The following is a 17,210-nucleotide window of genomic DNA, read 5'->3' on the forward strand; positions in this document are numbered from 1 at the left end:
CCTTGATGAAATATTGTGACATCTGCCTTTATTAATGGTCAATATTGTATTTCACTTACATGGAGACTTCCACAGCACATGACTTTATTTCAAGTATATAGTTCTATTTTATCTTCCACCTTCTCACTGAACGTTCGCAGAGAGGAATATATTCTAGGTTAAATATGGGTCCTTCCCTGTGAACTATTTTCCAATCAGTGATGCCAAGGACGATAAACAAGCTACTTAAAAACAAAGGCTGTTTTGTTTTTCTTTTGTTTAAAACTTGTGATGCTAATACTCCTTAAGGGACTCTCGCCTTCAGTGTTTTTCTTAATTTTAATTCAATTTGAAAAATACATAAAATAGAAAAGCACACTGTGACACAGTCAGGCTTTTAATATCACATTTTGCACCAAGGTATTGTTTATTTCAAATAAGTCTTATTTTTCCAGGTGGAAAAAAAGTAAGAATTAGTCATTGATTTTAGTTGCTCTCATTTTTTTTAATTGTTTAAAAATAACACAACTTCATGGTGCAGCAAATTATATAAAATGAGAAAGTTGCCTTCATCTTTCCATTCTGCTTGTGTGTTTTTCTTACAACCACCTCATCATTTTACCCTGTTAAATCAGGTTTCTCTAGTTGGTGGCCACCAATATTATAGACAATAAGTAATTGTAATTTGGCACATCTGGAGAGCAGCAGGTTGGGGATGTCTAAGTTAAACCATTGCTAGCAATAGTTCTTAAGGACTTTAGAAATGGGTTGTCTACAAAACAAAGCCAAGAAACTCTTAGATATTCCTAGGGGAAATTTCCCCAAGTCGAGGAGTATCCATTTCTGAGTCTAACTAGAAAAACATGAATTGTCTTGAGTTAATCTTCGAGAAGAACTGTCCTTTATACACCTTACATAATTACGAATGCTACCTCTTGTATTGTTCCTTTTAAAAGGGATTTAAAGCATATTCCATTCTTCCCATTTATTTTTTTATTGCTGGCTGGCTGGCTGGCTTTTATGGACCATCCATCTACTGGTGTCTCAGGACGGTTTACAAAAAAGAGAAACAAGTTGAATAAGATATTAGGCTGTTTTCTTTTTACCCATAACTTATGATGTGGTTTCATTGGATCTTTGACCAGGATAATGTGATAGAAAGTTTTGAAAAAGGGTTTCATCTTGTGCAAAGGAAGCCGTTTTGATCTTGTATGTATGTACAAGTTTACAGGGGAGAGTTCTGAGATGCAATGGAGTTTGCAGGACCTGAACATGGCTGTATGAAAACCCCATGCACAACAAAAACAGATAGTTATTTGTGTAGATTGCAGCTATTCCACAATAGAAAGAGCAGTCCCTGTTCTCTACATTTTGGGATATTCAGAAGGTTGCATACCAGCTTATTTTGATAAATAGGGGTTCTTGTATGTGGTTTTATGCTTACAATGCTTGTGCTATGCAAGGGAGAATCATTTTCTAATGATAATCACTAGGTAAGTCACATTGTTTTGATAAAACTGCCTGCTTAATTCAAGAAATGTTCTTTAAACTACATATGCTCGTTAAAAAAAGAAACCCAAAGTTATTCAATAGTGTAGCAATTTTTTTTCTCCAAAGCAAATCTGAGCTGTTTCATAGCTTTGGGGCACATTTCAAGTTCTTTGACAGAAGAATGGGAAAAAGAGGAAATGTTCCTTTATGAGCAAGTGGAGGCAAATCTTCCCGTTTCAACAGAGATCTCTTGTCACATTTTCTTCAGCTTGCCAAAGGAATCTGTGCACTATGAATCTGACAGGGGCAGGTCTTGGCTGCCAGATCTGCAATCTGTTTACATGAATTTCTTGTTCTACCCAATGGCAAATTCCAAATACATTTAAAAATCGTAGAGGTTGACCCCATCTCAGCTATAATCATAAGAGCTACATTTGGATGTAGCCTGTAGCCTGTCCTCAAGAGAAACCTTCAGCTTTCCTTTTGGTGAAATGAAAAGACAATGGTGCCCAGTAATCTAGTTAGCTGCATTTCTGTTGGATGTGCCCTAAATTTCATGCTTAGCTTTGGCCTCCTCCTTTGATAATCTCCAGAGAGCCCTTGGGTACAGAAAGCTATTATGTTAATTGCTTAGCAAATTTGTTAAATGTTCAGGGTAGGCCAAAGGTCACTTCATATGTAGTACATCACAGTACAGAGAAGTTATAAGTGCTTGGTAGCACTTTGATGCAACAGAAAAAGGAGAGGCAAGACCTGCTTGCAGGGAGAAACCTACATTTTCAAGACAGTATGCCATATTTTATTACCCTTGTAGGCAGCCCAGTATTTATTGGTTTTGATTGCAACCTTCCCATAAGCCTGGTGCTTAGAGGTTTTTTTAAAGGTAAGCAGTATGTGCATCTATTTAATAATGATTAAGAGAAGCATAACAAATTACCATTAGAAAATGATTTCCTGGAGAAAGGGCCACCAAGCTATTTTCTACCCGTTATTGGCTTCTCCTTTACTGTCTGATACCAGCAGTCATAAGATCTGACCAAAGGCCTATCTAGTCCAGGGTTCTGTTCACACAGTGACCAATCAGATGCCATGAGAAGGCCACAAGGGGACAGGAATGCAACAGCATCCTCCCACTCCTGTTTCCCAGCAACAGATATACAGAGGTATCCCTCCTTTGAAACAAAAGGTAATATAAAACCACTATTACTGGGAGCCTTTGATAGCTTTTTCTTCCATGAAGCTTTCCAATCCCCTTTTAAAGCAGATGGCTATCACTGTCTCCTATGATTACAAATTCCATAGTTTAATGGTACACCATGTGGAGAAGCATTTCCTTTATCTTTCCCAAATCTTCCAACAGTGGGCTTCCTTACCTGGGCTCTAGAATTATGAGAGAGGTCATGGAATGTCCTTAGTCCATTCTCTACTGGATTATCTCTGCTTCAGTCCATTTTCTAGTATTAGGGATGTGTGATACTTGAGATACGCATTCTGCTTGGGCTGAACAGAATGTCAATGTAGTTTGAGTGTGTTCAAATTTTCTGAAGTCCATGGGGCTGAGTTGAGGGAATCTATCAGATTTTCCCCCAGATACACATTCTTCACACTTTGCTACATATTATAGTACATGCGACTTTCCTATTTCCTTGTACACATTTCTTGTCTTTTAGACTCTCAACTTGAACCTTATCTATTTTGTCTGTTTTTCCTACTTGCTGGCCATATTCCCTTCAAACAGCCATATTTTTATATTCTTCCTGCATGTGGTCACAGCAATAGCTCTCTCCCTATCATGTGATTCTTGGCCTAGTCTCTTTCCATTCTGGTCCTTCCTGTTCCTTCCATGGTACATTCCTGCTACTTTGACCTACGCACAATTTTCTACCACCTGTCATTGCTGGCTCGATATGTTTCTATTTCCTTTGGAGTAGCAAAACGTCCTCCCTCCCTCCGTCTTTCTCTCTCTCTCACAAACACACTTTCTTCAGTAAGCTAAAAACAAAGTTAGTGCCACTATTATGTGAGAACAGGAACTCTAGCTTGCTCCTTATGGGTAGAGATCAGGCAAATGTGAGGGACTAGATTTTGCTGGACTAGGAGCTCCCAGGAAACTGAACATGACGAGAATGGACATTGAGATAAAGTAATTAAAATATGACTTTTAAGTTCTGGTTCTGACCTGTTTAGTGTTCAGCCCCACAGCCAGCAGAAATTTAAAGGAACTTTATTCTAGTGTTGATAAGTGTATTCTGGTGTCAGTGTGAGATCGCAAGGACCACATTCTTCCATTTGAAACAATTTTGCTATTAAAGGATAAAGTTTATGTCATCCATATTACAGAAGAAGATGGAATGACACAGTCACTCCTGCACACAGTATTCCCCTAACAACTTTGCAAGTTACTTAGGCTGAGAAATAGGGACTAGCCAATTGAGCTTTGAAGTTGTTTTTCGATCTGAACTGAAATCCATCAGTCAAACCACCATACTGTCTTACTCATTACTGGTTAGAAATCTCTTTAGTTAATATTTTAATGCAAACTCATTCAATTTTATACATTTGAAACATTAAGCAAACTGAAACTCACTTATCCTTCAAAATTTATACTTCTCCAAATTTTGCATTGGGATTTTTCCAATAAAAATTCAAATAAAATGAGTATTTTAGGATAACATGTTCACTAAAATGCTTATTTTCATGAAAATAAAGTTTAACAAAGGATTATATTACAACAGTTGTTTGCAAAAATATGTATATTATGAAAAACCTAATTGAAAATACAGGCATTAGCAGATATGCGCACAAAAAAGTACACAATGTATATTCTCAGGGTTTGGGATGAAGATTAGAAAAATAAGAAACTGAAATAAATTAGAAAGAACAGAATAATTTATCCCTATTCATTACTTATTTCTATGGCTTTTCTGCTGTGAAATACCAAAGCCACCATGCAATATTAAAAAAATTGAAATGAATACATTCAGTCTAAGGAAAGCTCTGATATAAAAGCACGCACTTTTCAGTTGCGAAATGTGTATGGTAGTGTCAACTGCTTGATGGTTGGCCAGAAGACTGAGTTGCATATCCTTAGTCTCTTGCACGAAGGAGCTCGGGCTATAAATCAAAAGGCAATACAGAGCTATTCCATCCTTAATGGATTTTCCTTGATAAGGGAGGGAGGGGGAACAGCTGTGGGAGAGTATGAGGAGCTTACAAATGGAAGATGTTATCATCTAAACCCCTGGTAGAATTCTGCAAATGAGGCAGGGCAATTGCACAATAAAAACTTCAAATGAAAATAGTCTGAGTTTCTGGTATTGCCATCAGACTGCTTTGGGATGTGCTGGCCGGGTTTCCTGTAGAAGCTTCTCAGACTGGGATGTCAAAGAATGGTACAGGGGAAGGAGTCTCTTCAGGGCCAACTACAGGGACCCTTGACGTAGGGCCACCTCCTGGTACACCTATGTCTTCCATGAGCTTTAACAGGCTCATTAGACTGGTCATGGGTAGGCAGCAGCTTTGCTAACCACCAGACACTTCTTCAGAATTAGCCTTAAGAAAAGGAGAGATGACTGATCTGCATGATTCTTTTATTTTTCTGGAAAAATGGTTTTATTTTCTTAGAAACTAAGCAGGGTTGGATCTGGTTCAAATATAGATGGGTGACTTAATCTTGTGAACCACCCAGAAAGTTTCAGCTACCAGCGATATAGAAATGTAACTAAGAATTATTATTATAATTATTAATATAATGATTAACTATTATAGCAAATAATAATAGTAGATTTCTGATGTGAAAATTAGAAGTTCTATTACAAAATGTGTGCCACTACATTGCATGGGAAAGTGTGGGTTTTGTTTAAAACCCATATATATGTATGGGAAGCAACTGAGGACAGTGTTACAGAAGAAGAGAGAAACATGTCACAGAAAGTAACGTTTGAAGTGCTGCTTAGCATACGTTAACAGCCCACCCTACAAACCAGTCAGTCTGGAGTACCTTTATTTAATCTAATCTAGTCCTTTCGGATACAGGCCAGCTGTGCCTGTAGGAATATTGGCATTGGCTCTACTGTTCTGTGACTTGGCTTCTCCAAAATATCTTAAGTCAATGCTTCCTTATGTTGTGTTTTTAAGGCTGCAGGCCTACGCACGCTTACTAAGGAATAAATGCAGAGGTGGAGAATTTATGGCCTTCCAGATGTTGCTGGGCTACAATTCCAGTAACCCTGACTATCAGTCATGCTGACTGAGGTTGATGTGAGTTGGAGTCTAAGAGAACCCGAAGTGTCACAGATTCCCTACCCTGCCTAATGCATTAAAGGTGCTTAGTTCTAATTCCTAGGATCGAGATGCTATAAAGAAAAGGAGCAGGAACCTGAAAACTGCATGTTTGAGCAGCATTTGTGCATGGTAGTTCTGGGTTTGTTTCAATCCTTCTCCCCCCCTCCCCACACACACCCATGCTACATATAGTTTAATTACTGGCAGCCATCAGGAATGACAGGGGGCACGAGAAGCTACAGTGGGAAAGGAGGGGCCAGAAAAGCCTCATTGCATGAGTACAATTCCACTGGCTGTATCCAAAAATTGGACTGAATCTATCAGTGCTGTTTTCTGCTATCTGAATTGCATTTATGGGACACCCATCCATTTGCAGACCAGTCAGTTTGGACTGGAAGTGAAAAGAATGAGTAGAGGCTAAACCGCCTTTATGAATGATCATTTGCAATTTTTGCACTTAAATGACAAGGAAGAAAGGACTGATTTGGGTTGATCTTGTGCTTGAAGCTAGGTGAGATAGGACCATGCAATAAATACAATGTTGTGTATTTCTTTTGCATTTTAGAAACTCCAGAAATACTTTAAAATGAACCAAAAGGAAAAAGATCTGGCCTTTGCATTGTGTGTGTGCGTGTGTGTGTGTGTGTGTGTGCGCGCGTGCACGCACACACACACACACATGCGCTTTCTCTCTCTGCATCTGCTCCTGATATTAAAGTCAGCTAAACATGCTTGTATTATTGTTTCCCCAGGATGCCTTTCATGTTTTCCCCTCCTTCTTTTCAGAAATCCAACTATTTATTTGCACACAAGGTAGGCAAATTCTTTTATCTTATTGTGTACTGTAAACTAAAGCAATTAGCATATTGGCATTACAGTACTGCCTTTAAAAAAAATCTGTCAATATTTTCTTTGGAAGGAAAACTCTTAACCAGCGGTAGACAAACAACAATGGAACGGTCGCTTGGTGTTCAGCCCTGAAGCTTATTGCTTGTAGGCCACCTTTCCACATGCTCTGAACCCATGGATTAAAATGTGAGGCCAGTCCTTGACAGCACCCTGTGGGCAAGGATTGGAAAACTGTTCCAGGTTGCTAGGAGCATATTGCTGAAAACCTGCGCTTTATGTGCTTTATCTCTCACCATGGCTGCCATGGCCTTTCCTGGCCTTTTTAGGCTTCCCACAGATATATCACCATTTAAAGTTGTTTTTAATGTGTTATACTACAAACACAGCTCCATAGCATTCCAGAACTTCAGCACCAAATCATTCTTGAACAACCCACCCACAGCATCTGTGACATCTATTTTGGAATACAACATATATCATCCTAGGTAGTTTGTCCCTTCCCACATGTGTGGGATGATCAAAGTGACTTTGGAAAATAATATTCTAGGAAACAAGAGGCAAAATACATGTAAGAGCCACCTACTAAAATGTTAATATGGCCAAATATTTTAGGAGATGCATTCATTTACCTCTATTTTCATATTTCTACAATGTTACAAATTTCTATATTTTCTGCTGATCCTGTTTTGCAGGGCTCCTGCAGGTTTGAATCTTGTTCTTTATCATGGGGATTTGTCAATAAGTTTTTGTCCTAACCATGGCCCTAGAACATGGTTTGGACAAGAACATATTCATGTTATGACCTTAGTACACAGCATTAACTCCTGTTCAAACTACCGCATGGATTGCTTAATCTGCAAATGAGCTATATGGCTTTGGATCCTTTACTCTGTGGAAATTGCTACTCTTCTACAAAGGTCCAAACAGTTTTTCTGGAGAGAGAAGGTGTTCAGGTTCCAACTATGGGAATAATAACAAAAACTTATCAGAGTATGTATGTTTATATTCCAAAAAAAAAAAAAGTACAGGTTCACTACTGTTCGCTGCTCTACTTCTGTATTAGCCAATGTGAAGCTTATAACAATTTGTTATTGTTCTTTCAACACTTGTCTTCTGTTCAGTGTATTAATTCCTGTTGCATCTTGTGGCAGCAAATTCCACAGATGTATTTATTTCTTTAACTTATATTCTGCCTTAATTAGTCCAAAGAACTCTCTAAGCAAATTACAGGTTGTTTCTATGCTACTTCACTCAATTCATTGTTAATTTAGCTCCCGCAAGATGTAATGGGTATTAGCTTGGATAGCTTTAAAAGATGGCTAGGGAACGTCACAGATGATACTGCTATCAACGGAAATTACTCTTGATAGGTATTCACTACCTCCAGGATCAGCAGCAACATGCTCTGAATGCCAGTCATAGGGGAACAACAAGTGGGGAGGGCTTTTGTACACCTGTACTACTTGCAGGTTTCCTATACACATCTGGGTGGCCACTGTGGAGACAATATGTTTGGTCTGATTCATCAGGGCCCTTCTTATGTTCTTATATTTAGGGCACAATTTAATTCCCTCTCCTGCTTCTTTTCTGAAAGATGATAGAGCTGTTTTCTCAACCACATATTATATTGTAAATCATTCTGTTAATTGGTGTCTCGTGCCACTTTATATACATGGAGAACAATATGGCATGCAGAATGGATGCTGTAAATATTGAGAGATAGACTTTGGCAAATTTACACAGCCACTCCGTACATGACCTACTCGTTGAGCTTTTCTAGATGAGTTTTTTATTGTGTGCTTGCCTTCTTGGTTGTTTATGGCTGCATTACATACTGACATGATCATCCAGTTTCACTCCAGTGTTTTCCAAGTGGGGGTAGTGAAACAAATGACTCTCCTCCAGTTTAGTTGCACTATTCTGTTTTATGAAGGTATCACCTAGAGTTATGTAGCATAAAGGCAGAAAAGAAGCAGAAATCTGATCTTAATTCTGCAAACAACACAGAAACTAAATTAGTGGGTTAAGCAGCCCATTTCAGAAAATCTGCTAAGCACGTTTAGCTCAGAGCACATATTTTCAATTATTATTTTTATGTTCTTGTTGTTATTCTTGGGCACCTATTAGTTCTTTCCTTAGAATAAGCCATTGTAAGAAAGGTTTATAGAGAACACTTCCCTTTAATAAATAAATGCACCCCGTTTATATTTCCGTATATAGGCAACATTTACATATACTTATGCTCACCTCTGTTAAAGCACCACTGAGAATTTAAGTCTGGCAAGTTTAAATCATGGTAAAGCCTGTTAAGTGATCCCCAGATGTGAAATTCTTTCTAGCATCCAGACCCATTTGGAAATATTTTAATCCAGGAAAATATGGGTGACAGACCCTTTACCATAGCAGCATAAACAGCCACAAGTGTAATAATGAATCCTGTATGTGTACATGTGGAAATCTTGATGCTAGCTGTTTTTAAAACAAGCACTTCAGCTGGACAGAAGGGAAAATACCATACTCCATTTCATTGCAATGATCCTGAAAATTGGTGGGAGGGTTTCCTCAGGCAGGGAGAAACTAGTAACAAAGTTTGTCATTAACTCTTCATTTACTATGTTCTGAACTACACTGGCCTTACGGTAGTTCTACAAAATTATCCATTCTAATAAATTAAGAACTGGTTTATTGTAGTATAATGTTTTATAGGCAAGTAGGCTGAAGGTATACTTGAGAATAAAAATGAGTGTTAAAGATAATATGATACTATATGAGCTCAGTATAACAGACCAGTGTATATGTATGATTAATGCAAACAAATGAGATGCAGTTTAATTTTGGTAATGTGAGAGCAGTCGTCTATCACAGAATCTCAAAAGGACGTGCACTTGTTTTCTTCTTGCACTATAGCTGTAAAACAACACTTTTTTGATCTAGTTTGAGATCTAGAGATGTGTGATACCCATCATTTATTTCATGCAGATTTGGATAATGATATAGACCATGGTGTAAGCAGAGAAGCCAACCAGGAGTGGCCCAAAACCAGCATGAGCCTTGGGTTTGCAAGCTTTGCCTTCCTGTTTGCCTTCACGTAAAGAACATTTAATGCTTCTTATTCTGCTTATTCTATAATGTACAGTGGAGAGGCAATGTGCAACTGTGAAGGCCCGTTCTGAACATTTCAGTGCTGGTATGCAGCTCCTTCCCACATTGTATAGAGTTTTCTGTGAAAAATACAAGAGATCAATGGACATTATCTGCCCCATAACATTTGAAAGCAACCTGAGTTGAGCATGAACTGGCACATGGGCTTTCTAGGAAAGATCAGCACATAGGAAATTAGATTCCTACCCACTCATAGTCATGGACCTTTCCATCAAGCCCGTGTGGATTTTACATTCCACTGAGCCTCTCTGTATGTATATTTCTCCATGGAAAATGAATATGCCCATAGTGAATATTTGGCAAGACTGAGCCTCTGACCTGGAATGGATGCATGCACGACAATTAGTCTGTCCTTTTTCTTAGGGTTAATCACAAGGTTGAAAACTCTGCAGCATTCAGTCAGTTTGAAACTGAAGGCTGAAATGTCACTTTCGAAACAGGGTTAAGAAGGTCGCACAGCTGCAAATAATAATAGCTCGATGAAAATCAGATTCTGACTGCAGCCCACTGCAAGAATAACATTGGAACAGGAAACAAGCCTGCATGATATTCTTTCCAGTAAAGCCATACCAATTTTTACAGATATTTTATTTTGTTGTTTGTTTTTTATACAGCGACTTGAAAGAAAATGGACTTTTTAGTTCAGTTATTTCACATCAAACCTTTCCACCGGTCCTGCAATGATGAAACTGTGTTTATCTGATCTACCAAGAAAGAGAATATGTCTAATTGGGATGGGGGGGATGGAATTAGAACAGAAATATCTGAGAAACAGTCATGATCATGGGGTGTTCGTTATTGTTTGTTTTGCTTTTGGATACTTCTATGGGCTTTAGTGTTGTTGAAAAATGTGTGAGCACTTTGTTTAAAAAGTGAAGAACAACATATAACTTTAGCTTGTACCTAAATTTTATTAAGCAAAGGCATTACTGAAGAAACCTTTAAATTTAGGATGTTCTCCCTCTTCAGGATATTCAACGTTCCATAATTTGTATTTTATATTCACTAATCTCATGACAAAGATATTCAAGAGTAATTCTGAGGCTGATGTAATCATAAGACAGATGTATCTGGGCACTTCCATCTCTCTCACTCAATAACTGCTCTAGCAACATTTTTAATGTAGGTTTTGCTGTGAGGTGAAGATTAATTTACACATGTATCTACAGTTTATTTCCCAAACTTGAATGGTGTGTTTAATTCTCTGCCTTGTTGAATACGTGCATGAGGTCATATGCACCAATCTCCCTTTGGTGCAAATGGGCAAATGTTTGCAGCTTTGGTTAAATACTGAACTGGTCTGTGAGAAGATATACACCAAGTGGGTAGAAAGAACTTAATTCATGTGTCCATGTAAATAAGTATTAACAAATACATATTAATTATGGACCTCAAGGCAATTGCATGTTTGACGAATCTGTTAAACGCACACTTTTAATTTGAATCCCATGCATTCCGCCCCTTTCCCATGCAAGGTTCATTGGAATGTCAGGCTGCAACAATGCTGCCGTCTTCCTCACACATGCAGCCCACCAATATTGCTCTTCACAGCATTACAGCAGTAAAACAAACTTTAACAGATGATGTTGCTTCCTACATTAACCCCCAGCATTCTTTTCACTTGCAGAATACATTCATAATATTGGATTGTATCATGTACTTAATATAATGTAAGTCAACTCATTTTAGAAGGTCTTCCCTTAAGTAGGACTGACATTAGATATAACCTTGTGTTAAAAGTAACTGGCCTTATGTAGTAGTAATAGTAATTGTTTTTCTTGTTGTTAGGCAAATATTTATATTTATATTCTGGAAATATGATCTTTGAAGCTGTGATAATTTCACCTATTTACTCAGAAACATTTAAGTTCAATGGAATGTCTTTCCTGCTACGTTTATGGCAATCTCAACATTTTGAGCAGAAGAATTAGAGTACCTTTTCCAATCCTTTCAGCATTTGATCTTGGGATCTTTAGACCCGGTGCTTTTGCATAGCTCAGACAGAGATCTGACCTAAAAGTATACAAAAGCTGCAAAAAAGGGACATTAATTTCACAAGGAATGAAAATTACATCTGCAGCAAACTTGGTTGCTCACTTTATTCCTTGCCTAAGAGCAGACCAAGTTGGGTTCTTGCTTCCACAAAATTGCTTGAAATATCTGTCTAAATTTGGAATCAAGAACTACATATCTATAGCACAGTTTATGCAAAGTGCACACAATGTGTAAATTTGCATAAATTGCATGCATCATACAACCTGGGACCGACTTATTAGATTTGAGCTGTTGTTCTTTTTGTAGCATTTCACATGAGAAGGAAGATCTTCCTCTCACTTCATGTGGTCCTCAGGTTAAGAGACTATCCAGAGTGGTAGTCCATGAAGAATGAAGAAACTGGTGTAATTCGGCCAGACTTCTTTCTTGGCCAAGGCCCTGGCCAGGAATTGAGCTGAGCTGAGATCAAATCCACAGGAATGCTAGTATATTCTGTGTGCAAAATGTATGATGAACATAATACTTTGTGCAAGATATATAAAGCACTTAATTCCTTGCACAAGATCCGCTCAGTACATAATTCTTTGTGCAAAGCAAGCAAACTCTGCAAGTCTGCATGTGCAGAAGCAGAACTATGCTTGAGCCAGGACTCCCACACCAGCGCTCAGTGTGAAGCAGTCTTTGGGAAGTGAGAAAATGGACTGGAGTCCAAGGAACCAAGCTGAGGAAATTGGAAACATTCCTACCCCCAAACTGGCTTCCTCATGCATCCCTCCCCAGGATGGGATTGCCAGAAGGAAATACCACTGAACCCTCCACGCACATGTGGGAAGTGCTTTCAGTGTAGTGTAGGGAAAAGATTGATCCTTGAAGCAACCCCAGAATATTTCCAGACTGGGGCAAGATCTGCCCCATTCAAGGAATCAGAGTTAACACTTCAGGAACCACTAGTTTCTTTCTTACTAATGGTCTGCTCTGTCAGAACAGAGGTAGTATAGGATACTGCCTAGTGCTTGAACCATCTTTTGATGGAAACATTTTTCCTTAGAATATTGATAATACTCTTCATTATAATTTGAGAATAACATCAGTGTACAGGAATTTTCACACCCAAGATGAATTACATACATTTTTTGAACTGTTATATTTTAAAGTTGCAATATGCTATGGATCTGGGGAAGATATCTTTTTTAAGGATTTATGTTAACTCTTTTTAAAAAAATCATTTGTAAGTTAGGGACTAAATATAAGATCTTCTTTTTACTTTTACTGAGCATTACAGTCAATGACATTAAAGGGGCAATCCTATTTCATGTAAAGATGGAAAAATTCTTAGAATCCCATTTCCCAACTTTCCCATGCTGGCTGGGAAAAGCTTTCTGTAGCTTGCTTGCTTTCCTTCATTTAAACATGGAAAAATGATTTGAATGTATCTTTGCTTTTAGCACAGTTTGTTTTTATTTTCAAAATGCAAATAACATCCACTTTAAGTCACATTTTCTGAGATCACAGCAGGCAGGGAAGGCCTCCTAGGAACAATACTATATTTTGTGCAGTCACAAGAAAATCCTTTATGTTCAGCAGTCCTTAGAGAAATCTTATATTTGAATTAGGGATGTCAGAGAAATCTAGAACAAAATGAGTTTAGATTTTTATGAATCCAACCTGCAAATTCCAAAGTGCACTAGCTCTTTCTGAGTCCTGGGGATTCTGTGTAACTGTGGAGTGCCCCGCCCCGCCTATTGCAAGTGATTTTGTTTAGTTTTCTTCATTTTCAAATATCCAGTTGAATAATTGGGGAATTTCAAATGAAGAAATTATAAGAATTTTGCTTCAAAAAATCTGTTTTCATCAATAAGTGTGCAACAAAATGAATAATACCTGACAACCTGGAAAGTACAAATGAAACACATTTAATAAGATCCATACATACTTAATTTGTATATGAGGGTAAACTGAAGTCGTCAAAGTGGGATTTCACTAGGATCAAAGGCAGTACTTTCCTCAAATCTGTAGGAAGGGAAAAATATTTGCAGTTTCTTTCTATTCCTGTTGTGATCCCAATCAACATTAGATCCCACCACCTCCCAACTGATGGTATTTACATATTTTTAAAAACTTCACATGGTGGTCCAAGATGCCTTTCGCATCACATCTAGTTTCATCCCAAGTGGCATTTCTTATTGCATTCAATACAACAAGCTAGAAAAAAAATTGACACCCACCTGAGGGGCAGAAAAAGGCATTATGTGAGCTTTTGATATTGCTTCCACTGTAGAAGCAGTTATGATATCTGAGAAAGCTTTTCATTATCTTGCAGAGCAGAGGTTTTTGTGAGAAATTTATGGAGAAAGTATGGAGAAAGGTAGTGGTCCATAGTCCCTTCTCTCCAATACACAGGAACTATATCACTAAACCATTTAGTTATATTTTTATTATTTCTGTTTCATCTGTGGTTGATTTAGAGAAGCATCTAATGATTCTGAGAACTGCTTCCTAAATAAAATTCAAGGACTTTTAAGGCTGCTTATTGTACAGTGTGGAGCCCATCTTGTATTTTCAGAAAGCTTCATGGTCTTGTTCATTATAAGACAGTTTCATATCAGATTCTGTTGAAAAAAGTATCAGTTGGTCTAAGTTTCATTTCATAATGAAAATGAGAAGAGCAGAGCTATGCTTCATTTATACTCCAGCTTCTCTTTCTAGTGATACTTAATGCTTGAACTGGCTCTTGAAAAATATCTGTAAGAATATCCCTCCACTGTTTGTGCTAAGCAATTCATGTTTTGATCAAAAAGTTTGCTTGTGGGCTGAAGTTAAATCTCCTCACCACCATTTCTCTCTTACTTAGGTCATATCAGCACAGCTATAAAGGCCCGTGTTGAAATAACAGCAGACGTTTCACTCGACGCTTGCCTCTTGGCCCGGAGTTGAAGCATGTAAGCAGGACAGTGTGCTGCCCTCTCCTATCGAATGCAATATGTAAGTCTCTTATGTCCTGTCAGTAATAACAACTTGTTTTTAGTCTTTATTAACATGGAATAGTAAGAAAAGTTATTTTATGAAATGTGCACTTTTGGAGTGACATATCACCATGGTGTCTTAATGACCACACACATTAAAGTTGCTTCATGAAATATCAACATATAGCCTTCATATTTCTCCAGCAGGTCAACTTATTTCAAAAAACACTCTAGCATGAGGCAGCCAGCACCATGGCTGCCTCCTGCTAGTGTGGGGATAGCAAATAGCAAAACGCCCATTCAGCCCATTATCATAGGAGAGAACATGGCCTGTGCCCTTTCAACCCTCTGTTTAGACTGGGTATCTTCAGAGTTCTCATGCACACAATGTTCTCCTGTTGCCCACCCCACTTCCTGAGTTTTATTTTATTTCTTTTTAAATCTTTTTGCTGGGAAGGCTGGCATGCTGAAAATGGGTCCTGCTATCTTGATTTTTTTATATGTGGATATCCATATATATAAGTGTCCATATCCTTATATGTGTGGAACTTCAAACATTGCAATGCATCTTTCTCCACATTAAAACAAAACCAAATGTGTGGGCATGGGTGGGTGCTTGGGTGTCTTCTTGTAGCATGTGTATTTTGCCCCCTCATCCATTATGTTGAGGAGAAGATATCCAGATATTGGTGAGAGAACAAGAATAAACATTATAGGTAGCTTATGTCTGCTTTCTTCGCTTAAGCAGAAAATCCCAAATGAGCCACTAAGGGGAATTTAATGAAGTTTCTTCTCTCATATGGATTGTAGTGGTTAATTCTGTTGGAGAAAGATTCTATGTATCCATGTTTAGTTTTACAGTCTGATACTTTATTTAAACCTTTACTTTCAGGTTTGTAAGCTGCCCAGTGAACATATGTTGATGGGCTTCTATGTAAATATGGTAAAAAACTTAAATATTTTTAACAGAAAGTTACCATTGTTTAACTAGGCATTTCTGTGTTTTTGAAAAAGGATTTTTAAAGCAGTTTGTCAGAAACTATATCACTAGAAGAGGCAACAGTATACAGATAATTCAGTTCATGGCATTTCAGAAAGCATAGTGGTATAAGCTAATAAAAGTGGGGGTAATTTTTCTCCAGCCCATATATCTTCTTCCCTCTTTTTGTTACATGCATAAATATGCTTTGGGAGGGGCATTATCAAAAGACATTAGGAGATTTTAGTTTAACTGTTTTAGGAGAGTTTAGAATTTTTGCTCTGCGTGTATATTTGAAGGATGGCCTATATCAGCTTAAGCACTAGGTTGTGAAAGAATGGCCTATGCTTTCCGCGTTTCTTGAAGTTATGGGTGCTGATTATATTTATAGATTCCCTTTATTCCTTTTCCTATTAACATGTAGATTTATGAGGAATCGAAGATGAATTTGGAGCAGGAGAGGCCTTTTGTATGCAGTGCCCCAGGCTGCTCACAGGTAAGTTGAATCAGCAGGAATGCAAACCACATCTAGTTGCAGTATAAGCTCTCCTGCGACAGTAAAAATGAATCGAATAACAATTTATATTCCTGTTACTGCTTTTCTAAAAACTACCACTGCCACAACAGTTATTATCATGACATTTATCCCAAATATACAGCTATTGAGTTCAGTGTCAGCTTTCGCCCCAATTCCTTATGTTCAAAACCAAGCAAAAACAATAGAATATATAAAAATTTTGTATTATGTTACTTTTTCAGAAATATATAAAATAGACAAGTGCAGGACTCAAGTATATGTTAAGTTTTTTGGAGCTTGGGGTGGAGCATCTGCATTGAGAGTTAAGTAATCAAGCAGTAAAAATGTATGAAATGCCCTTCTCCCAGGTGGCTTCTGTTAGCCCACCAGATGCTTTTGACTTGAGGTCCAACCAGAACTAGCCAGCATGAACAGTCATCAGAAATGTTGCGAATTGTAGTTCATAACATCTGGAGGGCCAGGCTGGAGAAGGTTAACCTACCTCATATAGTGCATGCATATGAAATGGATAAGGGACATTCTGTGGCTGAGGCAAGGAGTGTCGATCCAAAATCGCCCCATTTACCCATGAGAGCCCCTCAGTGGACATTGTTTATATGTCAGTCTCAGGCTAACACACGCAATTGCTCTCTCATGTTAGAAAAGGATAGCCACCGAGAAAAAGGCACAGCTACTTGCTGTAGCTCCTTTCTGCTAATACATTTTTGGATCCCCGATTAGCTGTTTGGTGGATCTTTCCACTTAGAATCACTCTGTAATTTACCATAAGAGATTTTAAGTGTAAGCACCATGGTGTGTGAAGGTCATTCTAACTGATGTTATGCTAGATTCACAGCCCATGTTAGTTACAGAAATTGAAGACTGTTATTTAGATAAATCAATATGCCGTAAAAGAACAACTTTGTCTGGTCCAAGAAATTATTATTGAAAGCAGTATATTAATATTTCTTTTAACAGTTTCCAAAATACA

The 17,210-nt window shown here is 37.9% G+C and overlaps 1 protein-coding gene across 7 annotated transcripts in view; it reads left to right on the plus strand.

Annotated features, from left to right (window-relative positions):
• CREB5 (cAMP responsive element binding protein 5) overlaps window positions 1–17,210 on the plus strand; it is a 278,443-nt gene that overhangs the window by 38,770 nt on the left and 222,463 nt on the right. For 2 of the 7 annotated variants that reach the window (XM_044450655.1, XM_044450657.1), the window contains 4 exons: window positions 6,541–6,567; window positions 14,612–14,742; window positions 15,616–15,666; window positions 16,127–16,198. In XM_044450655.1, coding sequence (XP_044306590.1) covers window positions 14,734–14,742; window positions 15,616–15,666; window positions 16,127–16,198 — 132 coding nt within the window. In that variant the 5' untranslated portion in view covers window positions 6,541–6,567; window positions 14,612–14,733. Of the gene's footprint in view, window positions 1–6,506; window positions 6,568–14,611; window positions 14,743–15,615; window positions 15,667–16,126; window positions 16,199–17,210 lie in introns of those variants that run through there. The other 5 variants (XM_044450653.1, XM_044450654.1, XM_044450656.1 and 2 more) reach the window with 4 other exon arrangements.

Source organism: Varanus komodoensis, unplaced genomic scaffold, assembly GCF_004798865.1.
Source record: "Varanus komodoensis strain SLA01 unplaced genomic scaffold, ASM479886v1 scaffold68, whole genome shotgun sequence".
Classification (NCBI taxonomy): domain Eukaryota; kingdom Metazoa; phylum Chordata; class Lepidosauria; order Squamata; family Varanidae; genus Varanus; species Varanus komodoensis.